Raw genomic sequence first — 25,948 nt, 5'->3', positions numbered from 1 at the left:
GCATTTAAATAATGCAACAAACGGGAAATTATAATGTAAAACATTCGCTGGAAGTTTATTTTAATGGCTTTTGTCACAACCAGAAAATAGATATTCCTTGCTATTTCTCCGGAGTCCAGCACTTGTGTGCGCACACTCGCGTTTATGAGACATTGGAAGCAAAGTAAAAGTGTTCACACAACACAAAACCCACAATAGGCTCTCTCCCCTTTGTTTGTCCCCGGTAGCTGGCATTTCAAGATAGACTGCCCCTCGGCTGGCAGGCTCTGTGCAAACTTCAGAGACATAAAGGATCAGCCTTCTCAAAACGTATTTGCAAAACCTGCTTCCACTCCGTAAAATTAATTTGTTAATTCTACTGAGAATTGACTCATTAATTCATTAATTCTACTGAGAATTCATTAATTTTACTGAGAATTAATTCATTAATTCTACTGAGAACTAATTCATTCATTAATTCTATTAAGAATTAATTCATTCTGTGCGAAACAATCCTTCGGTCCTTCAAATTCTCACCCTGTGGTAGCCGGTCTCCAATTGCATACTTATATCCAATGCATATCTGTTTATTTTTATTTATTTTTTTCTTGGTTGTAGAAACGGGGTACACAAGTCCTGGATCTACAGATAGGCCTCGACTTACGACCATTCATTTAGAGACTGTTCAAAGTGACGACGGTGATAAAAAACTGACTCGCCTTTACGACCGTCACTGCTTCCCTGAGTTCATGTGGTCAAAATTTGGTCAGTTGGCAACCAGAAAGTATTTGCAACTGTGTCATGTGAACACTCCCTTCCCGGGGGTGGGGGGAGCTGGATTCAGTGGACAACGGTGTGATTTGCTTAATGACCGTGGGGAAAAAAATTGGATGTGACTCACTTAGCCATCGCATCGCTTAGTGACAGAACTTCCAGTGCCAATGGGGTCGTAAGTTGAGGGCTGTGTGTACTAAAGCAAAGTGCTTTTAGTTTTCTTGAGGCACGTAGGCAAACAATTCCCAAGTCAATCCATTTTTTAATCCCTGCTTTTTTCGGCCCTGCTGGGATTTGAGCCCAGTCTCGAAAAATCTGGCTGAGAGGAATAAAAAGATCGTATCGTATCTTGTATCGCGTTACTGTATTATTTCTCTGCATTCTTGCAAAACAATCCAGCAGCTGGTCCCCCATGGGGGGAAAAAAAACTCTGGGTAGAAAAAGTTGAAGGGATTCCCCCCCCCCGACCCCCCCAAACCAAAGAAAATAGCAGGGTTATAGGCCACCAAATCCCCCATGCTGCTAGTCCTCAGTGATATAGGACACGGCCCTTCGTCTTTTTTAGATCTGTCTATAGCAGGGGTCTCCAACCTTGGCAACTTTAAGACTTGTGGACTTCAACTCCCAGAATTCTGGGAGTTGAAGTCCACAAGTCTTAAAGTTGCCAAGGTTGGAGACCCCTGGTCTATAGTCCATATTTTTCCTGCCAATAACTTCAGCAAATGGGAGAAAAGTCACTGTATGGTGCAGAATCGGATGTGAGGTATTTTGAATGTCGTAGCGACGGAAGGAATGAGAGGGAAAGGACGCCACATGAAACACTGACGGATAGAGACAAGAAGAAAAACCAACAGTATACATATAGACTGCGTGAATCCAGGCTTAATAGCAGTGACTGCGAGAGGGATCTTGGAGTCTTAGTGGACAACCAGCTAAATATGAGCCAGCTGTGTGCAGCGGCAGCTAAAAAAGCCAATGCAATCCTAACTTGCATTATCAGAGGGATACAATCAAGATCAAGATCAAGGGAGGTACTAATACCACTCTATAAAGCCTTAGTAAGACCACACCTAGAGTACTGCATCCAGTTTTGGTCACCCACACTATAAAAAAGATGTTGAGACTCTAGAAAAAGTGCAGAGAAGAGCAACCAGCATGATTAGGGGACCGGAGGCTAAAACATATGAAGAACGGTTGCAGGAATTGGGCCTGGCTAGTCTAGTGAAGAGAAGGACCAGGGGAGACATGATTCCAATATTTGAGGGGCTGCCACAGAGAAGAGGGGGTCAAGCTATTCTCCAAAGCACCTGAAGGCCAGACAATGGATGGAAACTGATCAAGGAGAGATTCAAGCTGGAAATAAGGAGAAATTTTCTGACAGTGAGAACAGTCAACCGAAGGAACAGAAGTTGCCTGCAGAAGTTGTGGGAGCTTCATCCCTGGAAGCTTTCAACAAGAGACTGGACTGCCATCTGTCAGAAATGGTGTAGAGTCTCCTGCTTGGGCTGGGGGTTGGGCTAGATGACCTACAAGGTCCCTTCCAACTCTGTTATTCTGTTAAAATCTGTTAAAGAAGAACTCCCTTTGTATTGCAGACATGGGAAAAGAGGTTGGGTCAGCCTCAGCTCTTCTCATCAACCCCATCAAAGAAAATACTGGTATTTTTTAAAAATACCTACATTCTCTCGCGCGCATTCAACTAAATAACCTCTAACTGGTAAGCTCCCATTTACAGGTGGTCCTCGATGTATAACAGTTCTTTTAGTGACAATGTGACTTACGACCATTTTTCAGACTTATGACCACTGCAGCATGGTCACACGATCCAGATTCAGACACTCGGCAACCGACTCACATTTATGACCGTTGCAGCGTCCTGGGACCTACGTGATCCTCCTTTTGCGACCTTCGGACAAGCCAAGCCAAGGGGGAAGCCAGATTCGTTGAACAACGGTAGGCAAGAAGGACGGTAAAACAGGGCAAAACTCGCTTAACAACCGTCTTGCATAGTAACAGAACTGTTGGGCTTAATTTCGGTGGTAAGTCGAGGACCACCTGTTTAATTTAGCTTTCCTTCCCCCCAGAGAAAACTATGGGAAAAATGAGCACGCTGAGTTGGCAACTATGATACTTAGCACCCGCGATCTCCCAAAGGGACCATGCCCACAACTTCTGTGTGGTTTGTATTATTATAACCCTGTTTTCCCCAAAATAAGACATCCCCTGATAATAAGCCCAGTCGGGCTTTTGAGGGCGTGGCAATAAGGCCAAGCGCTTATTTCAGGGTTCAAAAAAATATAAGACAGGGCCTTATTTTTGGGGAAACATGGTTTTTTTGTTTTTTTTTAAAAAAAGGGTCGCCTGGAATGCAACCAAACGCAAACAGATGATTTCAATTAAAAAAACCGTAAAGAGATGAGATTAAGGCAAACCGCCTGCTACGTGAGCGGGATATCCGATTCAATCTTTGATTGGCAGTTGCGGCTATGGCGGGGTGTCCAACCGTGGGAACTTTTAAGACTTGTAGGACGTCGTCTCCCGGAATTCCCCATAACGTGGCTGGTTGGGGAATTTTGGAAGTTGAAGTCTACCGGTCTTCTAGGTGTCAAAGTTGGACATTCTGGTTCACGGTACCTGCCAGCTTAGTTTGCTAACAATGTCAGAAGAGCCCTGAGGTGGGTTGAGCTAACTTAAGAGACAACCTTGTCCCGTTACCTACGGTGGGCTAACGAGATCTCTTGTGAAATCTGACTCAACCGGCGTTCCAATGGCGTAGTAGGAAACCCATGCTCTGCTTCCAGGCGGCTCCCAAGAACCGAGGGTCAAAGGGTGCCTCTCTGCATGTGGCCCAGCATCCTCTTGACCTCGCTCTCTACTCTCATGAACTTGAGTTTCTTCCAAGGGTTGACCGTCTGTCGGCGGCTGCACTGAAGGTCTTCTAGGAGCAACCCCAGATGTTGCTTCACCCGGTCCCTGTCCCAGATAGGCAGGTTCTTCTGGACCACGTTCAGGATGATGGCCCAGTAGTCGGAGACGTCTGCTCCCATGGTCAGGTAGATGAGGACACGGATGCCATCCCGGTTCTTCCGCAACTCGTGCAGGGCTTGCTTGCCTTCTTCGCTGATCTCGTTGAAGTACAAGCTGGGGAGGAGGAAGAGGGAAGAAGAAGGGGAGGACAGCTTTAAGAGCCAGAAGCAGAACAAATCCATGTGAAGCCTGTAGAGATTCTCTGTCATCCAGGTCATGGTTGTCTCAAAGGTGCTTTTCCAGGAGGCAACTGGACTTTCTGGTTTTTTTCTTTTGAAGGTGTTTCGCCTCTCATCCAAGAAGCTTCTTCAGCTCTGACAAGATAGTAATCTTTCCACTCTCCACTCCCCTGTCAGAGCTGAAGAAGCTTTTTGGATGAGAAGCGAAAGAAAAAACAGAAAAATCCAGTTGCCTTGTCAGAGAATTCCTGACTGGAAGAGACACGGTAACAAGGTCAGCCAATGACTAGCCATAGCAACTAAGTCAGCCAATGAGGACTGTTTGGAAACTGAAACTGGAAGGAGCCTGGGCGTGGCTCTGTAGCTCTGAGTCGGTGCAAAAGGGAGCTAAACCGTCTGCTGAATTGAAAACCTGAAACTCATCCCTGCTGTTCTCCCCTCTGCCTGTGTTTTTTGCCTGTAGCTCTCTACCACGTCGGAAGAATCTGCTATTGGTATTGTATGTGTTATTATGTATATAAAGAGAAGTTAATGAATCCTGCTGAATCAGTTATTTGTGTGTGCTATCTGGATGTGCTTTCTGCAACAAACTCTGATATGCTTCCTGAAAAAGCATCTTTGGGACAAGTCCATGTGAAGCGACCTGCCAGCTCCAACAGGCACCCTTGGCTGCCGATTCCAAAGTTACGAATCCTGGAATTCATCCCCAACAGATCTGAAAGGGGCCAGGTTGGGGAACATCACAACAACATATCGTTTTTATTTATAAATTTGTATCCCGCCTTTACTATTTTTTACAAATAATTCAAGATGGCAAACATATCCAGTGCACCTTCCTTGTCCTATTTTGCCCACAACAACAACCCTGTGAGGTGGGTTGAGTTGAGAGTGAGTGACTGTCCCAAGGTCACCCAGCTGGCTTTCATGGCTAAGGCGGGACTAGAACTTATTGTCCTCTCCTGATTGGTCCAAAGTCATGTGCTTGGCTTTCATGCCTAAAATAGAACTAGAACTCACTATTTCCTGGTGATTGGTCCAAAGTCATCCAACCAGCTTTCATGGCTAAGGCGGGACTAGGATTCACTGTCTCCTGGTGATTGGCCCAAAGTCACCCAACCAGCTTTCATGGCTAAGGTGGGACTAGGATTCACTGTCTCCTGGTGATTGGCCCAAAGTCACCCAACCAGCTTTCATGGCTAAGGCGGGACTAGGACTCACTGTCTCCTGGTGATTGGCCCAAAGTCACCCAACCAGCTTTCATGGCTAAGGGGGACTAGACACTCTCTGCAAAAATTCTCAGCGACCCAGAGGCACAAAAGGACTCCAGACATTCCCACATGTGCCTTGGACATTCAACTCAGAAGTTGGCACGGCCAAAGGCTGACACTCACTGCACGGTTTCCAGCGTTGCGTGTTTCTTGGCCTCCTCAACCAGGGCCAACGCGGCTTCGTCCGTCAATGAATTGTAGGCCACATCAAGCTCCTGTAGGTGCTGGTTCTGAGCCAGGTGCTGGGTGATGACCTCCACCCCCTGGTTCCCCAAGGAGGTGTGAAGTAGTGAGAGATTTCTCAAAGAGCTGTTGCCAGCCAGGCCTTCGGCCAGGTAGATGGCCCCCTGCTCGGTCAATGGATTGTCTGCAAGCCTGAGGAGGACACGGTAAACATCAACATAGGAGGTGGAAGCCATCCTCCCACACAAGCCCGTGCTCCTTCACACTCACCGCAAAGTGTCGACCACACATTTGTCATGCAGAAGCAGGTTCCGGATCTCTTTGCACGCCTCTGGGCCCAGACTGTTGAGCTGCAAACTGGAGGAGACAACAGAACAATGTTGGAGTTGCAAGTCCAGCATCCTATGTTCCGTTTTCCCAGGGGTGAAATGCTCCCGGTTCGGACCGCATCGCCCGATCCGGTAGGGATGGCAGGGGGTGGTTTGGAGAACCGGTAGCAAAAATCCTCCCTCCCATGCCCAGCTGAGGGTTTTGGGTTTTTTTAACTTTAAAAAGCATTTTTTCTTTGGCCAAAAAAAATGCTTTTAAAAGTTTAAAAAAAGCCTCTGATGATCATGCAGCTCAGCTAGGATCATCAAAGCCTTTTAAAAGCATTTTAAACAAAAAAAAATATGGCCATGCCCACCCAGTCATTTTACACCCACCACCACCAAGCCACACCCACAGAACCGGTAGTAACAAATTTTACATTTCACCACTGAGTTTTCCTGATGTAACTGGTTGCGTTCCCTTTGACCAAGCTGGCAAGGAGGATGGGATATGCAGTACCCTAAAACTGGTGGAACGCTGCCACGGGAAGCTTCCTGGCACCCAAATTCATCTTCAGTTTTCACCATGAAACGACTTTCTAACTTTCTATCTGATTTTGCCACCCACTGGTCAAAGTCAAGACTGCAATTTTCAAATTTCAAAAGCCGTTGAAAAATACACACTGGAACTGATTCACCAAATGATTACCGAATTTAAGAAGCGTTTCCTGCGAATAATCTATTTTCAAAGGGTTCGGAGTATTAGCGGTACATGATGTTCTCTTCAATAGGCTGGAAACAACCCTATTTTCTGCTCGATCCTTTAAATTCAGCATTAAGTTCCCTTCCAATAAATAGGTTAAACTTGCCAGAAAAGCAGGATGTCATAAGAACGGCATATTGGAATTTCTAAGAAACCAATGTATTTTTTTCAACTCGCTTTCTTAAAAAAAAAAAACATGAATTCAAAAAAAAGATGTGGGTTAAAACCCACACCGTTATGTCAAAAATGAGGGCGAAACCTCATGATTATTGCAGAACTCTTAGATTTAATTGCGTGTCATAATTGAAGCTTAACCGTGATGTGAATTGTGTGGGTTGTGCTAAATTAGAGCAGGACAGGGCTGGGCTGCTGAGGGTTCGCAGGGGTTCGGGAGAACCTCTAGCTAAGATTCTGCGCAGTTCAGAGAACGTCCAAATTTCACTCCTGGGTAGCCCCGCCCACCCCACACCTCCTAGGAGTCCCCACCCTGCCTGTTTTGGATACAGGAAGTGTAGGGCGTGCACGGAGGCTCGGGGAGTATGAAAAATGGGCCTACCGGAAGTTTGGAAACGGGCCTGTTTCCAGCCTCTGGAAGGCTTCCAGAGTCTGGGGAGGCTGTTTTCGCCCTCCCGGAGGCTCAAGGATTGCCTCCAGAACCTGGGGAGGGCAAAAACACACACACACACACCCATGGTGCAGGAAGCAGACTAGGCAATGCTCACCATGGCCACGCCTACCCAGCAACCAGGCAGAGAACCCCTTGCTAAAATTTTTGAAGCCCACCCCTGGAGCAGGAGATACTCACTGGAGTTTCCTGCATCGTAGCAAGATGGGGAAGAGGGTCCTCAGGCTGCCCACATCGAGATGGCAAGAGGCAAGATTGAGCTCCTCAACGTCGTGGCTCGTGGTGCCCACAACTGAAGCCAGGACTGCGCATTTGAGAGGGGTCATCTTTACTGAAGAGAGGTTGATGGTCCTCAAGGACTGGACAGCCTCCGCTGTGAAGCGTTCGTTCTGGAACTCGTGTAGAAAGAAGAGATAGTCCATCAGTTCAGATGGTGGCAATCCCTTACGGCTATTCCGGATGACGGTTTTCTTCATGGCCTTGGCAATCTCGAAAGCAGCCAGGTTCTTGATGGGACAGCCCAGTTGATCCAAGATGGCCCGGTTACGGCGGGACAGCAACCCACCCATGAAGATGGGGAAGAGCTCGAAGACCTCATCGTCGGAAGCTTCATCCGGGTGGCGCATGGGACCTTCCACCCCAAGAATGCTGAAGTTGATCTGGTCCAGGACATCGTCGTTGAAGTAGTCCTCTTCTTTGAACATCTCCACTGCCATGGTGCGGGCGATGGTGTCCCGGTCCTTGGTACTGAACCGGGTGAAGTAGCGAGGGAAGATCTTGATGAGGTTGAAGAGAAGGGGCAGGATGCGCAATGGCAAGAATTTGGAGACCACGCTGAGCACCAGGGCCACATCTTCGCCGACTTTCCCAATAATTTCAGAGACTTCCTTGCCCACCCGTTGCACCAGGGTCTTCTTCTCCCCCAAGACCACATAAAGGGCAGCCAGGTACTCTTGCATGGCTGGGATAGTGAAGACAAAAATGTGTTCCTTGCCTGACTGAACACAGGGGGTCAAGAAGAAGCGGAGAACATCACTCCGGAAAGTGTTCAGGAGGTTCAACTCACTCTCCGTCTTCATTTCCACCTCAAAACAGCGGCGGAGATCCTTCTCTGTGAAGCAAGTCTGTCGAGACATCACCCCTTCATAGGCCAACTTGCCCACCGTCTTGGCCACGTACTTCATCATGGAGATGTTGGAAGGATCGGTGCTGTCCAGCACTTCCCCACTGAAGTTGAGCCGTAGGAAGCTGGTGTAGATCCCCGTCAGAGTTTGAGTGGGAGGTACCGTCTTGGTAAAATAAAGGAAGTGCAAGGTCGTACACACCAACCAGCAATAAGAGGGAAGGAAGCAGGCGGCCATAATCTGGTTGTGCCTCTCCAGATTCCTGGAGAGCATCTCCACAAGGTTGTCCTGCTCATTGGCCTGCTCTGCTGTGGGGGGACCAGAGGCTCCGGCACATTCAGGCTGCCGTAGGCGCATCTGGAAGTAAAGCTTCTGGAGGTTGAGGTCCGAGAAGCCACAGACTTCAACGTAGCGTCCCACAAACTTGCTGGGGATCCGACGTGCTGCCGAAGGGCGAGTAGTGACAATGATGCTGGCCTGGAGGAATGGAAACAAACTGGAGTTATTCCTAAGTCTTGGGCCCAGTGATGTTTAAAGGGCATTCATGGTGCAACAGAAGGGCGATATACGAAATTATGATGGGACTCAGCAGAGGACTGGTGCAATTTAGTTCATCCTCTATAGTGGTTAGTAACCAATCAAGGAGAATATTTGTAGCTCAGGGTTGTAGCGAGAGGTCCTTGGTGTTCTCTGAGCTGGGTGGTTTTCTTACAGACATTTGTTTCATTACCCAAACTAGGTAACATCATCAGTGCTGGTAGGGAGAGGGGTTTGCTCTCTGAAGCCCACTCCCTTCTAGCATTGATGATGTTACCTAGTTTGGGTAATGAAATGTCTTCAAGAAAATAACCGAGTTCAGAGAGCATCAAGGAACCCACAGTTCTCCTCCTCCTCCTCCTCCTCCTCTCCTTCCTCCTCCTCTTCCTTCTCCCTTCTAGCACAGATGATGTTACCTAATTGGGTAATAAAATGTCTGCAGGAAAATCATCGAGTTGAGAGAGCACCAAGGACCCCACAGTTGTCCTCGTCCTCATTGTCCTCCTCCTCCTCCTCCCTGCAAACCCAACTCCTTTCTAGCACAGTGATGTTACCCAGTCTGGGTAATGAAACGTTTGCAAGAAAAAAACCAAATTCAGAGAGCACCAAGGCCCCCTCATACTACTTAACATTCATTCCATTTGTATCCCACTTCTTTCAATTAGTTCAATGCAGACTTGGTGTCGGCTTTGGAAGCCATATTAGGCCAGAAGCTTCCGTGCTGCCACTTTCTCATGTGTGGGAAAGTAGGAGAGGAGTATTTAGTAGAGTTGTTGTCTTGAGACCTAACAGCATTCTTCCTGTCGGTCAAGGTCAGGCCGATCCTGCATCTGGAGAAGGAGTGGTCAGAGTGGCGTCTTGAGATGGGACGGTTGGTGATTGGAGCATGTGATCGACTGAGGAGTGAGGGGATGGTTTTGGGGGGTTTTGATTTACTGAGGGGAAAACTCAGACCGCTCAGATTCAGGTTTTCCCAGATGTGCCAGTTTACCTATCCTAGTAAATAGAACTTTGAAAGATGCTTGCTTCAGAGTTTTTACTTGTAGTTGGGGGGGTTTTCTGGAACGCTGACACTAGATAAGTGACAGCTAGGCAAAGATCACCCAATAAAATATATTTTAAGAGTTGGCCCTGTGCAAATAAAAAATGATCGGTTCCCACTACTTAGTAGAGACTGATTCTATTCCACACAACCAGTGGTGGTATTCAGCCAGTTCTATCCAGTTTGGGCAAACCGGTTGCGGCGGCTGCAGGAGGCTCCACCTACCCGCCCGGATGTCATCACGTCCCCTTTTTGACTCTCTGCAGATGGGCAGGAGGCTCTGTGCACGCATGAAGGTGGCGCGTGAGAGTGAAGCGTGTGAGCGCGCACACGCTCACATTTGCGAACCGGTAGCAAAGGTAAGTGAATACCCAACCCTGCACGCAAACCTTAATTCGCAAACCTTAAGGCTACCGATCTCAGCTGCCTCCTTAGCGAAAGGAGAAGGGAGAAAGAAATCAGGAAGAAGGCAGGCACAGTGTGGGCCTCTGCCCATCCCTCCCCACAAACCTCAGGCATCATGTACTTCCTGAGCAGGTTGACGACAATGGCAGCTGGCAAGAGGGGTTCATTGGGGTCACAGCAAAGCTCAGTGCGGGCCAGGCGAAAGTCCAGGTTGAGACGGTCAAGGCCATTGAGGATGAAGAGCACTTTGAGGTTGCTGGAGCCAAGCAGGGGGGCCATCTCCCGGAGGTGGAGGTATTTCTTGGTCACTAGACGGCGCAAAGACACGGGGCTGTTGCCCTGGGAAAGGTCCTCACAGGAGAAGGGGAGGAGCAGCTCAAAATGAGGGAGGCGCTCGTGACACCAGTCCATCACCATCTTCTTGATGAGGGTGCTTTTCCCAGTGCCCACCGTCCCGTAGAGGACCACATTCTTCACTTCTTGTCCACAGAGGTCTTCGTCAAAAAGGTTCTGGAGACCAATGGTATCACAGCAAGAACCTTGGAGTTGGTTCTGGATGGTCAGATCTGGAGAAGGTTTCAAGATTTCCTCCAGGGAGCTCTCCCGGATCACCGGATCGACGTGGATGGCGTCAAGGGCGAAGGAAGGTCCAAACTGTCTCTCCTCGTTGGGCTGCCGGCGAAACCAATCTGCCAAACTTTTCTTGTGTTTTTGGATGGCTTCTGCAGAGGAACAAGAGAAGGAAAGGTGAGAAGGAGTGTTGTGCCTCGCTCGCCCCCCTCTCATCTCCTGTTATCTCAGCCAGAGACGGATAATGAAGACGAACGGCCTGGCATGCCTCCAGCCCCCAGTCCTGGCACCATGCCCGCACAAACTGAGCAAATAAACCCCTCCCCCACAGCATGTGAACATGAGGAGTATGAAGCCAGTCACGAGCTGGAATTGCCGGCAGCTGGAGGGTGGAGGGATCCACGCTTCCGGAGAATGGAGAGGCGACGTCAGCAAAAGGAAGGGAGGGGCAGGCCTGGATAAGTGCTGAGTCATGGAGCCACACCTCATGGTCTATATAAGGATCTGCTTTCCGGCATTCTTTGAGTCAGGCAAAGTCTAATTTGGATTGCTGAAGTCACATCTTGGACTCCTGCCTGCCCTGAGGATTCTGACAGAACTTTGGCAAAGCTGCAGAGGCTTTGTGGCCACGCTTGATACAGACTTCCCCGACCCAGCCGTCAGAGGAGGAGTGGGACACGACAAGGAGTAAGTTCCTTCTCTAACATCCCTAGAGATCTTGGGTTTGTATCTGACGGACTTTCATCACCCGCCAACCCTCCCAAGGAAGGGAGGTCCAGAGGTTTACCAGAAGAGTCTACGTTCTTCGGCACTCTTTGGTTTGGCCTGGGGGAAGCAGGCCGAGACGTTGCCTCTTGTAACATTCCCGGGTAATGAGTGAAGTTCCTGTGGAAGAACAAAACTGTTAGAAGAATGATGTAGCTCTGGTGGCCAAGATGAATTACTCCATTCTCTCACCATATTCAAAATTACACAACGATGACAATTTTCTGAGGAGCCTCTGGAGGCCAGAGTTGTCCTTGGGAATCAACACAGAGTATAAGTCTAGACCAGGGGTCACCAACCTTTAAGACCTCAGGGACCACTACACTCATAATTTTAATTATTATTTTAATTATAATTTTAAATTTTAAGGGTTTTTACGTCGGTCTATGACCTTTTAGTTAATTAGGCCTATTTAATATTTGTTTTAAATTCGTTTTAAATTTGTTATTTGTATTATGTATTATTTGTGTTTTTAATAAGGCTGTAAACCGCCCTGAGTCCTTCGGGAGAAGGGCGGTATAGAAATTAAACTATAAATAAAAATAAATCCCACGGACCACTAATATGAATTAGTGATGGGATGGGGTCCTTCAGGCACTTAGCTTGGCTGCCTATTAGTGGAGAGAAGTGCCCGGGGTCAACCCTAGCTTTGCTCTCCATTCCAGCTAAGAATCTCAAATACGGCCAAGAATGAATGTTTGTCTTGTAGCCAGCCTGGGCACTAGATCAGCCCCCTGCAAACTCCGTCTCTCAAGGAGCCCGGCCAAAGTTTCGTGCACCGGTCGCTGAAGCGCTGAGACTCCCAGGGAGGGAAGGGAAGGGCTGGAGCTACTAAACAGGTGGCCAAGCTAAGTGCCTGAAGGATCCTACTGGTCCTTCTGGCCTGGAGAATAGCAAAGAATGCTGGGAACTCAACATCTGGAAGATCACCCATTCCTCGTCTTTGCATGTTCTCAAGCTTCACCTTGGTCCATGGGGTGACTACCCTCAGTGCTGAATCATAGAATTATTTTTTTTAGAATAGAATATTTTTTTTTTTAATTGGCCAAGTGTGATTGGACACACAAGGAATTTGTCTTGGTGCATATGCTCTCAGTGTACATAAAAGAAAAGATACCTTCATCAAGGTACAACATTTACAACACAAATGATGGTCAGTATATCAATATAAATCATAAGGATTGCCAGCAACAAAGTTACAGTCATAAGTGGAAAGAGATTGGTGATGGGAACGATGAGAAGATTAATAGTAGTGCAGATTTAGTCAATAGTTTGACAGTGTTGAGGGAATTATTTGTTTAGCAGAGTGATGGCCTTCGGGAAAAAACTGTTCTTATGTCCCTTGGGAGATAGGGCGGTATATAAATATGATTAAATAAATAAATAAATAAAATAAATAGTTGTTCTGGTTCATTCACCCACCCTTCGTTTTCTGCCGAGAAACCAACGTCTTCCATTCCCCAGAGGAAACATCCTGTCCACCTGGAGCTGAGCCCTGCAGAGGTGTGCTCTTACCTGAGTGAAGATGCCAAGGTGCACCGAGTCTGGTCTAGGTGAAATATTCCCTTGAAGAGTGGGCTTCTCCCTGTATCTCAGATCAAAGAAGACCAAAAAGGAAGCAATCATGAAGCTACCCATTTGTTTCGGACAATTTACATGTTATACTTTTGCGACTTGCCAGGAGAAATATCAACAACCTCAGAGGTGCAAATGATAGCACTCTAATGGCAGAAAGCGAAGAGGAACTAAAGAGCCTCTTGATGCCGGTGAAGAAGGAGAGTGCAAAAGTTGGCTTGAAACTCAACATTAAGAAAACTTAAGATCATGGCATCCGGCCCTCTCAATTCCTGGCAAACAGCTGGGGGAAAAATGGAGGTAGTGACAGATTTTATTTTCCTGGGCTCCAAGATCACCGCAGATGGGGACTGCAGCCAAGAAATTAAAAGACGCTTGCTCCTGGGGAGGAAAACTATGGCAAATCTAGACAGCGTACTAAAAAGCAGAGACATCACCCTGCCAACAAAAGTGCATATAGTCAAAGCTATGGTTTTCCCAGTTGCAATGCATGGCTGTGAAGGTTGGACCATAAGAAAGGCTGAGCACCAAAGAATCGAGGCCTTTGAACTCTGGTGCTGGAGAAGACTCCTGCGAGTCCTTTGGACTGCAAGGCAAACAAACAGGTCAGTCCTAGAGGAGATCAACCCTGACTGCTCTTTAGAAGGCCAGTTCCTGAAGATGAAACTGAAATACTTTGGCCACCTAATGAGAAAGAAGGACTCACTGGAGAAGAGCCTAACGCTGGGAACGATGGAGGGCAGAAGAAGAAGGGGACGGCAGAGAACGAGGTGGCTGGATGGAGTCACTGAAGCAGTCGGCATGAACTTAAATGGACTCCAGAGGATGGTAGAGGACAGGAAGGCCTGGAGAAACATTGTCCATGGGGTCACGATGGGTCAGACATGACTTTGCGACTAACAACAACTGTTGCAATTTATGAAGTAGGGAGGTGGAGCTCCTCTTAGCCCACCTTGAGGATTGCAGATTTAGCATCCCATGATGGGACTCTGCTGAAGTCGACAGTGAGGGATGACTAAGCCAGAACACATAGGGAGCTCATGACACACCAGCGTGATTGATCAAATAGCTGCAGGGAATGCTATCACTCCCCCATGGTGTGAGGAAAGGGTTCAGTCTAATCCTAACCATCCCTTAATCCCAGTTGCTGAGTCACAAGCAGAACAGAAGTAGGTGAATAGATAGGGGGAAGGCTGGGAAACAAATAACCAAGAGGTAGCCTTGAAGGCTGGAAAGAATGGAACAATATCTTCTTGGTTTACAGGGAAGGGAAGGGAGGGGAGGGGAGGGGAGGGGAGGGAAGGGAAGAGTTGGTCCAGAACTGTTTCTCAACCTTCGGCAAATTTAAGATGTGTGGCCTTCAACCCCCAGAATGCTAGCTGAGGAATTCTGGGAGTTGAAGTCCACACATCTTAAATTTGCTGAGGTTGAGAAACAGTGGTCCAGAAGCTTTCTGACTGAGCAAAAAAGAAGAAACCCATCTCTTTTTGAAAAAGTAGGATGGTTGTAGCTGAGGGATAGTATTTGTTTCGTTCGTTCATTTGTTCATCCATCCATCCATTCATCCATTGATTCATTCATCCATCCATCCATCCATCCATCCATTCATCCATTGATTCATTCATCCATCCATTCATTCATCCATCCATCCATCCATTCATCCATCCATCCATTCATCCATTGATTGATTGGTTGATTCACGCATCCATCCATCCATCCATCCATCCATCCATCCATCCATCCATCCATCCATCGATCCATTGATTGATTGATTGATCCATCCATCCATCCATCCATCCATCCATCCATCCATCCATTTCCAACTTCAATGGATTTGGGAGCAAGAAGCTCAAACCCTTGAAAGTATTCCTTACAAATATTCTCCTGAAGCTTCCATTGAAGTCTTCTTCTTTCTTCTTTGGACTTTTAATTGGCACAATGGGAGCAGAAACTTCCAAGTTAATACCCCACCCTCCGCGGGGCTCAGAAAAGAAAGGAAAAATAACATGGTCCGAAGCTCCCCTGCCATTCCAACCCAAAACACAATCTTTGCTTACCCAACATAAGATCCAGGTGTCTTGGCAGTGAGGCAACTCCCCTGCTTCTCCCTCTGGGGTTTCTGGGCTTCACTCGACTGTACTGGACCCCCATCTGGGGCAGCCAGTGCTTGAAATGCATGATGCCAAAGTCCTGTCCTTCAACTGAAAAAGACATTTAAGGGTCAGAAGTCTTGTGGAAATGATTCCCCTGGTGCTGTTGTAACCAAGGCCCAAGTAGTGATTACTAAACACAATTCAGTCCTCAACAAACTTATTTTATTAAAATAGCTTAATCCAAAACAAATTCTTCGGCCTTACCTCCAACCTTGGTGTATTTGGCAACCTGCCAAAGGCTTTTCTTGACAAAAAACCCCACAAAGTTCAAGAGATGCTGACAAGAAGCAATGGAATCAACGTTGCTTTTCTACAAAGAACCCAAGAGCTGTTGCTGCTCTTTTAAGCCATATGGGAGGGGCCAATCATCTCCTGGCCTTACTCCTGAGTCACCCTTTTTGTTTCAGCTGCTCTTGCCTTCTGGCAGCTCTTCTCATGCATGCACTAGGAACAGGCTCCTCTTATTCCTCTGCCTCTCAGATGTCCGCCTCTGGAGGCTCCGGAGTCCGTGCATCGCTCCCAGATGGCCCTGGCCCCACCCCTGCCTCTGATGCAGAGCTCTCATCCGGGCCTTCCCCTGTGTTGTGTCTCGCTCGCTCCCCCTGCCACAGCCGGGCCCCTCTTATCTCTTGCCAGACGCTGATAGTGCTGAAGAATGTCCTGGCATGCCTGCAGCTCCCAGCCCTGGCACCATGCCCGGACAGGCCAAACAAACAAACCTCCCTCCGATAGCATGTGAGCCTGAATCCAGCCACGAGCTGAGATTACCAACAGCTGGAGACAAAACGATGCAATGGATAGACCCACGCTTCCAGAGAATGGAGAGGCGACGTCACCAAAAGGAAGGGAGGGGCAGGCCTGGATAAGTGCTGAGTCATGGAGCCACACCCCATGGCCTATATAAGGGATCTGTTTTCTGGCATTCTCTGAGTCAGGCAAAGTCTAACTTGGATTGCTGAAGTCACTTCCTGGTCTCCTGCCTGCCTTGAGAACTCTGATAGGACTTTGGCAGAGCTGCAGAGGCACGCCTAATACGGACTTCCCCGACCCGGCCGTCAGCGGAGGAGTGGGACACAACACCCTGACTCCAGGACTGGCCCATTGTCCTCCCCAGCCTCCTCACTGTCTGACTCCATTGCCAGGTCCCCACGCTGCTGGCGGACCACAACAAGTGGTCAGGATGAAAGTGACCTGTTGTTTAACAGGACCTCAACTTAGAAAGGAAAATAAAACTAGCCTATTTGACCCCACAAAAAGAGGTTTAGAGCAGCGGTCACCAACTGGTGGTCCGTGGACCTCTGGTGGTCTGTGAGAAAATTTTGGTGGTTCGCAGAAGAATTATTTGCATTTTTTTATATTGTACTAAATCAGGGGTCCTCAAACTACGGCCCCTGGGCAGGATACGTGTAATGAACGGTTGTGTTGCTGCAGAGAGTCTCCCCCTTCAGGGTCGTTTTGTGAGGGTCGGAGGGGGGCAGAAATTCCAACTTGAGGTCTGCTTTGGCCTCCTGGCTTTGGGCAAAGGCTGGAGGGAAGCGCCGCTGGTGGCGAAGAGCCGGAGGGCCTTGTTCCAGTGGGACTGCATCATGGCCTGGAACTAGCTGACCATCTCAGCCTGCTGAGCCTCCAGGCACCAGTATCTAGCCTTGCACTCCCATAGGTCTTCCCTCTGCTTGGAAAGCCTATGCTCCTAGTCCTCAGTGAGGTGCTTCTGCTGAGCCTTCTTCTCGGTCAGATCCAATTTGAACTGAACCAGCTGTTTTGGCAACTCTTCCTCATGGTGGCTGCTTAACTCCAACAACTGTTTCCTGTTGGGACCCTAAGGAGCCCGGGCGGGTAGGCGAGGAGGGGCTGGGAGGGGAGGGGCGAGTAGAGGCCGGCAAGGCACCCCTTAACATGAGTGACATTGAGTTGACCACGCCCACCCAGTCACATGACCACCTAGCCACTCCCATCCAGGCGGTCATTAGGCAGATCATATTAGTGGTCCGCGGGATTTAAAATTATGAATTTAGTGGTCCCTGAGGTCCGAAAGGTTGGAGACCCCTGGTTTAGATCAGGGGGTCACCAACCTTTCGGACCTCAGGGACCACTTAATTCATAATTTTAACACTAATATGATTTTTTTTAAAAGATAACTAGTGCAATATAAAAAATACAAATAATTTTTCTGCGGCCCACCAAAATTTTCTCACAGACCACCAGTGGTCCACAGACCACCAGTTGGTTACCGCTGGTTAAGAGGGTGAGCCACCCCACGTTTAGCCAATATCAAGACCTCCAACCAATGCTTATTTTGGAGTCAACTCAGCCACCCGTGTGGGTCATTGTGTTTCTTCCAAGAATTTTGCCATTGGCCACGTTGGGGTGGCTATCAGATGTCACCATGCACCAAGCAACTACAACAGTAAAACGTAAAACTCACGGTCCTCGCTAAGAAAGCACAAATCCTTGCAGTTAATGAGAAGAGAAGACTAATAGCAGGAAGCCAGGAACCAGAGAAAGAAGAACTGGAATATATCTGAGGAGCTGCAGAACAAGTTGCTTTAAGAAAGCAGTTTCTAAAAGAATTTTCTATTAAAGGCACACCTTCTGATCTACAGTTTCCTCCAGCAACGTTCTGAAAGCCAAACTCCGAAGGACAGACCCGTTTCTGTTTTGTCTTGTCAAACGCCAGGCTGACGTAAGGTCTGGTTCTCTGCCAGCTCTCCTCCTCCTGGCCCTTCACTAAGTCCCAACAGACCAAAATAATCAGGTTTTCTCCTCCTCTTAAAGCCACAGGACAGAAAAGGTTTTCTGAGCAACTTTGGTTACAGCTAATACCACTCTATAAAGCAAGGGTCTCCAACCTTGGCAACTTTAAGACTTGTGGACTTCAACTCCCAGAGTTCAAGGAATAATGGATGGAAACCAAACAAGGAGAGATTCAACCTGGAAATAAGGAGGAATATTCTGACAGTGAGGACAATCAACAGATGGAACTGAAGTTGCCTTCAGAAGTCATGGGAGCTTCATCACTGGAAGCTTTCAAGAAGAGACTGGACTGCCATTTGTCAGAAATGTTGTAGGGTCCCCTGTTTGGGTGGGGGGTTGGACTAGATGACCGACAAGGTCCTTTCCAACTCTGTTAATCTGTTTAAACAGAGTTTTAACTCGTGAGTTGGTGGCCAAGCAGGGATGAAATCCAGCAGGTTCTGACAGGTTCTGGAGAACCGGTAGCGGAAATTTTGAGTGGTTCAGAGAACTGGCAAATGCTACCTCTGGCTGGCCCCAGAGTGGGATGGGAATGGAGATTTTGCAGTATCCTTCCCCTGCCATGTCCACCAAGCCACACCACACCCACCAAGCCAGGCCCACAGAACCGGTAGTAAAAAAAAATGGATTTAACCACTGTGGCCAAGCCAGATGAACAGGAGACAAGCTAAGAAACCATCCAAATTACTTAATTCTGCTAAATTGAAGGAAGGGGAAAGTACAAGGAAATGCAAAATTCCCCCCTGAATTTTGCCATTCCCACTTGGGCAAAATTGTGGTCCTTTGGCAGATGTTTGGATCAGTGGTGAAATCCAATTTTTTTTACTTACCAGTTCTGTGGGCATGGCTTGGTGGGCGTGGTGTGGCTTGGTGGGTGTGGCATGGGAAGGATATTGTGAAATCCCCATTCCCTCCCCACTCCAGGGGGAAGGATATTGCGAAATCCCCATTCCCTCCCCACTCTGGGGCCAGCCAGAGGGTGGTATTTGCCGGTTCTCCTAACTGCTCAAAATTTCCACTACCGCTTCTCCAGAACCTCTCAGAACCTGCTGGATTTCACCCATGGTTTGGATGCAGAAAACTCTTTGCTGGGAAGAATAATTTCATTCATTGTCTCCTCTTGCTGAATAAACACAAAATGTTACGTTGCTTCTGCAAAAACAACCCAAAAAAAATCCATGTTGAGACTTTGAGACGTCTCCAGAAAAAGAGAGAGAGAGAGAGAGAGAGAGAGAGAGAGAAACAATCTTTCTACCCACAATTTTGGAGGTGTGACCCAAGACTTTCCTGACTCATATCTGTAGCTACAAGACTGAAGTCCTGAATTGGAGGGGGGGGGGATCTTTTTGCCCGAAGTTGGACTGGTAGCGATTGCATCGCAGGGAGGGACCCATCCTTCCCCACAACAAAAAAGTTATTCGCCCTTCTGCATTTATTTAGCTTTATTTTTACTTTTAACTTCCCGGTCTAGTCGACAGCGCTGGAACTTCCTGGCAGGGCTTAAGTTGGCACAACCCCAGCCGCTCAGCCAAAAATCAAAGAAAGAGTGCCACCTACTGCAGTCAGAAAGTTACGCAAACCCACAAATTCTTTCAGCCATTTTTGGTGTCTTTTTTGGGTCCTTAGGCCTCAGTAGTCGGAGGATTTGGGGGGCGCAAGAATCAAGGTTTGGCTTCCATCCCATCCCACCCCTAAGCATCACTCCATCCATCCTTTCCAGCCCCCCCCCAAGCTAGCCTGCCAGGCTCACAGCTGCGGTTCCAGCTGCGCTGTTCTCGGGTTGTGAACGAAGGCGAAGAGCCTTCGCTTCGCCCCTTCGCCCTCCCCCAAATTCACGCTGGGTTTTGCAGCTGGAAGGACGTCGCCCCTTCCCCCAAAACGGCGCCCAGCACCCCCGATGCTGCAAACATCTCCCACTCCCCAAAAAAGGGGAAAAAAACCCCGAACCAAGATTCCCCCCAGACTCTTTTGGAGTCACCTGAGACGAAGAGGGTCTCCCGCGGGTGGTCGCAGCCCCGGCGCGCTCGGCTTCATCGGGGACTCTTTGGGGGGCGGGATTTGGGGGTCCGCTCGGGGAGGGAGAGGCAGCCAAGGCGATGCTCCCCCCCACACCCCCGCTCGCTTCTCTCTCCGCGGCTCCGGTGCGGTTTCCTGCGCTGCCCCGGCGCTTCCCGCTGGCTGGCTGGCTGGGCTCGGCGATGGGTTCGGCTTCCCCAAAGCAGCCGGCCGGGAAGGGCGGGGGCTGCTCGAAGCCATCCCCGGCGCCTGCAGGGTGGCTCCCTCCCTTGGCCCTGCGGGGCTGGCCGGCCCCGAGGCGAAGCGCGGCTGGCAGCGGTGCCCAGGAAGAGAGGGATGATCGCCCGCTGCCCAGGCGGGCTGGATGGGACCTCTTGAGCCCTGGGCTCAACCAAGCTCAGAGAGCACCAAGAACCCTATAGTCCTCCTCCTCCCACCCACCCCCCACACTTCTCCTTCTTCTCCTCCACTCCCCAAATTCCACCCCCTTGTAGCACTGATGATGTTACCTAGCTGGGTCATGAAACGTCTGCAAAAAAACCCCCAAGCTCAGAGAACACCAAGGACCTCACAGTCCTTTTCCTCCTCCTCCTCTTCTTCTTCCTCCTCCTCCTCCCCCCACCCTTTCTCCTTTTTCTCCTCCCCTTCTCCTTCCTCCACTCTGCAAACCCCACTCCCTTCTAGCACTGATGATGTTACCTAGCTGGGTCATGAGATGTCTGCAAGAAAACCCCCAAGCTCAGAGAGCACTAAGCACCCCACAGTCCTCCTTCTCCTCCTCCTCCTCCTCCTTTCCACAAACCTTACTCCCTTCTAGCACTGATTTTGTTCCCTATTTGGGTAATGAAACATCTGCAGGAAAACCACCAAACTCAGAGAGCAACAAGCACCCCACAGCTAATTAAAGAGGCCCTCTCTGGAAGATGGGGGAGAAGCGGGGGGTGGGGGGAGATGCAGACTTTTGAAACATAACAAAGTCTTCCATCAACTAGAGAGAGGCAGCATTATGGGCAATAGAAATATAGGTTTTATTAATGTGTGAAATACGCCTTGTGTACATTAGGTTCTCTGAGTTCAAAACCTAGATACCCCTCCTCATTTTCTGGGTTTTGTTTAGGTTGGGGCTTTTCAGGAGCCCCAGGAAATCTCCAGGGATATAGGCTAGATTGGCAAATTGGTAATATTCTAACTGACCCAGTGGGAAGGGCCCAATGCTTGAAAAGCTCTTACGAGCCATCAAGAATATTCTCTGCCTCCTCCAAGCAGAGAATCGTAGAGAAAGAAAAGTTAATAAGATGTGATTCTAAGCAAACTTAGGTGGAAATCGGCCCTTTTGAAATAGCGGAAATTTTTCCTTTTTTTTTTGAAACTCTAGAATTGTGTCATGGGGTAAACTCCCAAGTTTATCACTTAGACCTGAATAAGAATGACTGGAGACTAGAAAAAATGAACAGCGATGAAAGGGGAGAAACAATAAGTGCAAGATGTCTGTAAGATAGTGTATAAAATGTGTATTAATAAAATAATAGTCCTTGTGTGTCCAATCACACTTGGCCAATTATGAGTGATCGGAACTATAGAGTAATAAGGGATAATGGGACAAGAAGGATATAAATATTATTAGGGGAAATGGGAGAAAACCTAAATATTAGGAGATCACCGCTACGAAACAGTTGTAAAAATGTAGTGTATGTTATGTGTTTTGTGTTTGTTGTGTTGTGTTATAAATAACAAACTTTTTTAAAGAGAAGAATGTGTAAGGAATTTTGCTATTATGGCAACTGTTGCTTTTAGCACAAATTTCTTTTTTCTTTTTTTAAAAAAGGATAATTTTTTTTGTTAACACCGGCTGCTTAAAAGAACTATAATTTGCTTTGAAAGCCTTAAAGCCAGTGGTGGGATTCAGCCAGTTCACACCACTTTGGGAGAACCAGTGGTTAACTTTCCGAGCAGTTTGGCAAACTGGTTGTTGGAAGAAATCATTAGGGCAGAGAACCGGTGGTTCAATTACTTGAATCCCAGCCACTGCCCAAAGCTGCAAATGTAAAATGTTTCCAAAGGATCATCGTATTCACAAATACCGATACCAAGAATAAAGAAACACCAGGAAACGCAGAAATTGGCTATTGTTTATTCCTAAACATTTGCAACTAGTGAGGAAATACCATCATCAGGCATCGAGCTGTTAAGATTTGAGGGAAGATATCCCCACCCACCTTTCCGAAAATAACAGCGGAAATGAAAGAGAGAGAGAAAGAGAGAGAAAAAGAGAGAAATTTGTATTCTTGCCTGAGTTTGGGGTAGGAGCAATGAATGGCCAACTGAAATCATAGCACCAACAAAGAAGTCTTTAAACTCCTGGAGAATGGAGCTGCGAAGGGAACAGTATCTTCATCAATAGATCAGACCGGTTTTCTGCTACTTGTCAATGTGATCAGACCAGTTTTCTGCAACTTGTAGATGTGTCGAGATTGCAGTTTTTCAACTTCCCAGTTGCCGGATCACTGCAAATTGTGATCTCAATATATCCGGAGGCGCCCAGGGAGCATTGCTTGGGGGTGGGGTGGGAAATTATGGAGATTCTCAGTCATCCAGGTCCTGGTTGTCCCAAAGGTGCTTTTTCAACAGGCAACTGGACTTCCTTTGTTTTTCCTTGAAGACGTTTCACTTCCCATCCAGGAAGCTTCTTCCGTGCTGACTGAAGCTCTGACGGTCGGAACGGAAGAAGCTTCTTGGATGAGAGGCGAAACGTCTTCATGGAAAACCAAAGAAAGCCCAGCTTCACCAAGGGAGGCTCATTCAATTTCATTGTACACGTGTTGTGCATTGACAATTAAGGTTTGGTTCGATTTGATTTGATTCGGTTCCCTCTTGGAAAAAACACTTTTGGGATTGCTTAGGGTATGTATTTGGGCCATTAGCAGTGAAAAAACCTCTTGCCTTTATTTTGAAATTAAGGTAGTCCTCAAGTTAGGACCATAATTTCTGTCGCTTAAGCAATATGGTTGTTAAAACGAGTCACTTTCGATTTTATGCCTTTTTTTTTTGTTTGCCATGGTGGTTAAGCGAATCATGGCCGTTCTTAAGTGAATCATGCGGTCGTTCTGCGAATCCAGCTTCCCCTCGTTGAGTTTGCTCGTCGGCTCGGCTGGGAAGTTCGCAAACGGTCAACTGGGGACCCTGGGACCCTGCAACCGATAGTTGCCACATGCCCCAAATTTGATCATGTGACGTGGGCAATGTCGCAACGGTCATAAGTGCGAGGACTGGTTGCCAGGGACCTTTTCAGCACCATCGTTAACTTTGAACAGTCGTTAAAGAAAGGGTTGGCAATGAAACGTTTGCACGAAAACAACCAGGTTTTTGGAGGATGCTGGGAAATCGTCCTGGGTTATCAAATTTCAGATGGGTATGAATCCCACCGAAAAGCATATCTGAACGCCCCAGATGTTTGGAGGGTTTTCCCTCCCTCCCTCCCTTTCAAGAACGATGGGAACTTTCCTGTTCTCTCCTGCTGCATTTTTGCTCCTTTGCCTTTGATATTTTTCAATTCCTGCTCTGGAAGGATAAAAGCCCCTTTCATTCCTGAGAAGATGCCCACAAGTGCTGGTGGAATCTGGCTTTAGAGTTTTCATTCATTCATTTGTTCGCGGAGAAGAGCCTCCCCCCCACCGCACCCCTGTGCATCTGCTGTCGTGGTTCCCACAGCCTAAACGAGGGGTGCAAGGATCCCAGCACGGAGGCTCCTGGAAGCCAAGGCAACATAGGAAGAAAAGGAAGAGGGTTTATTGCTGCAGCAGAGAGAGGTTTTCTGGGTGATGGAGGAAGGCCGAGAAGGGGAAAGGGGCTCCTCAGGAAAAGTCCCCTTGATGGGCCAGAAATAGAGGGAAGGAGAGAGGGAAAGAAAGAAAGAAAGAAAGAAAGAAAGAAAGAAAGAAAGAAAGAAAGAAAGAAAGAAAGAAAGAAAGAAAGTTTGTGAGATAGAAGGAAAAAGAAAAAAAGCGTGTTTGTGAGACAAAAAAGGAAAGAAAGAAAGAAGAAAGTTTGAGAAAGAAAACGAAAAGAGAAAAAGAAAGAAAAGAGTGTGTTGGGGAGAGAAAGAAAAAGAGTGAGAGAGGAAAAGAGAGGAAGAAAAGAGAGAGCATGTTTGTGAGACAAAAAAGGAAAGAAAGAAAAAGAAAGTTTGTGAGATAGAAAAAGAAAGAAAAGAGTGTGTTAGAGAAAGAAAAAGAGTGAGAGAGGGAAAGAGACGAAGAAAAGAGCGTGCTTGTGAGACAAAAAAAGAAGGAAAGAAGGAAGGAAGGAAAGAGGGAAAGAAAGAGAAAAAAGGAAGTGTGTGAGATAAGAAAGAAAGAAAAGAAAGAAAGAAAAAGAAAGAAAGAAAGAAAGAAAGAAAGAAAGAAAGAAAGAAAGAAAGAAAAAGTCTCCCTACAAAGTTTTTAAAAATCATAAGTTAGTCACTCAAGGTTTTCAGACAAAAGCAATGGCAGGACAAGCAAAATAACGCTAGGCACAGTTCATCATACAGGCTTGAGCTAAAGCTCCATCATCCCCAGCATCCGATGGCTTCAGGGCCCTCACAAGCGCATCGTTGATCCCCACCGTGTAGTTGGCAGCAGACTGCTCTTGATTATGGAAGTTCCATTCGTTCCCTCAAGAGCTTCGCTTTGAAAATCCAAACAGGACTAGGGGCAGGAAGTTGATGGTCAGGCAACAACCCCCAATATAGGCAAATCCTATAATTTGCCATTTTATTTGTTCTGAGTTATAAGGCTCTAATCCAGTGGTTCCCAACCTTTTCTTGTTTGAGGCACAACCTTTTCTTGTTTGAGGCACCCTTGGAAAGCCTTTCAAAAGTTCCCGGCACCCTTATAAGGAAATAGATATTTAAAATCTCCGTAGCTCAAAAGTTCCCGGCACCCTCAAAAGATCTCACGGCACCCCTTAGTGCCGCGGCACACTGGTTGGGAACCACTGCTCTAATCTGTCAAGAGCCAACGGATCCCCAGGGCCCAAAGTGCGAAATATCTGGAGAAGGACGTGCTGGGGGAGACGAAGCAATTTGGAAGTCTTTCCTGATCAAGTGGAACCTCTCCCACAATTGAGCTGGTCCGGGAAGGACAATCGCTTTCCTCAGACCGTTAACAATGCCAGTGTCCAGCAGCCTGACCGCTGCCACCAAGCCTCTGTGGGATTTGCAGGAAAACATTCCCGTGCTTTAATTCTTCCAGGTGTGGAAGATGGGGAGAACCTGCTTCTTCTCCAAAAGATTGTCTTCTCCAGTGCTTTTTAAAATTCTCAAATGCCGGAGAGAGAGAATACAATAGAACAGAATAACAGAGTTGGAAGAGACTTGGAGGTCTTCTAATCCAACTCTCTGCTCAAGCAGGAGACCCCCATTTCTGACAATCGGCTGTCCAATCTCTTCTTAAAAGCTTCCAGTGATGAAGCACCCACAACTTCTGGAGACAAGTCCGTTCCTCTGGTTAATTGTCCTCACTGTCAGGAAATTTCTCCTTAGTTCTAAGTTGCTTCTCTCCTTGATTAGTTTCCACCCTTCGTTAAACAAGCAGCACAGAGAGGAAGCTGGGAAGCAGTTTTGGTGAACACGCGCACTTGATTGTCGCAGAATTTAAAATAATAAAAATGATTGCAATGCCCAGAAAGAAATACTGAAGGACCTTCAGATGTTCTTGGACCAGCGATGGAGATCCGAGAAGGTTGGGAAGAGCCCCTAAAAGTCTCAAATGGCAATTTTTTTCCTATACGGCTGCAGATAGATCAGGGGTGAAATCCAGCAGGTTCTGACAGGTTCTGGAGTACCGGTAGCGGAAATTTTGAGCTGTTTGGAGAACCGGCAAATGCTACCTCTGGCTGGCCCCAGAGTGGGATGGGAATGGA

General features: G+C 47.6%; 2 protein-coding genes across 6 annotated transcripts in view; both read right to left on the bottom strand.

Moving 5' to 3' along the window:
* Positions 1–28: 28 nt before the first annotated feature.
* Positions 29–20,317, bottom strand: NLRX1 (NLR family member X1). Of its 5 annotated transcripts, none has more exons than XM_058194459.1 (9): positions 20,010–20,312; positions 15,182–15,325; positions 13,065–13,134; positions 11,572–11,669; positions 10,320–10,936; positions 7,287–8,707; positions 5,681–5,767; positions 5,351–5,602; positions 29–3,894 (listed from the first exon to the last, which is right to left on the bottom strand). In XM_058194459.1, exons 2-9 carry the CDS (start codon positions 15,300–15,302, stop codon positions 3,576–3,578), a joined length of 2,985 nt encoding a protein of 994 aa, XP_058050442.1. In that variant the 5' UTR covers positions 15,303–15,325; positions 20,010–20,312; the 3' UTR covers positions 29–3,575. The 5 variants fall into 5 exon arrangements, with proteins under 5 accessions (XP_058050442.1, XP_058050444.1, XP_058050446.1 ...); XM_058194461.1 differs by lacking the exon at positions 20,010–20,312 and adding an exon at positions 17,867–18,483; XM_058194463.1 differs by lacking the exon at positions 20,010–20,312 and adding an exon at positions 17,703–17,841.
* A 1,847-nt stretch (positions 20,318–22,164) lies between these two features.
* The window catches only part of ABCG4 (ATP binding cassette subfamily G member 4), a 41,275-nt gene continuing 37,491 nt past the window's right edge, over positions 22,165–25,948 (bottom strand). The window contains exon 15 of the mRNA XM_058194662.1: positions 22,165–25,948. This exon is cut by the window's right edge and continues 2,459 nt beyond it. The gene's annotated coding sequence lies outside the window, so the exon portion shown is untranslated.

Source organism: Ahaetulla prasina, chromosome 9, assembly GCF_028640845.1.
Source record: "Ahaetulla prasina isolate Xishuangbanna chromosome 9, ASM2864084v1, whole genome shotgun sequence".
NCBI classification, from domain to species: Eukaryota; Metazoa; Chordata; class Lepidosauria; order Squamata; family Colubridae; genus Ahaetulla; species Ahaetulla prasina.
This window is presented reverse-complemented; position numbering and strand designations above follow the sequence as displayed.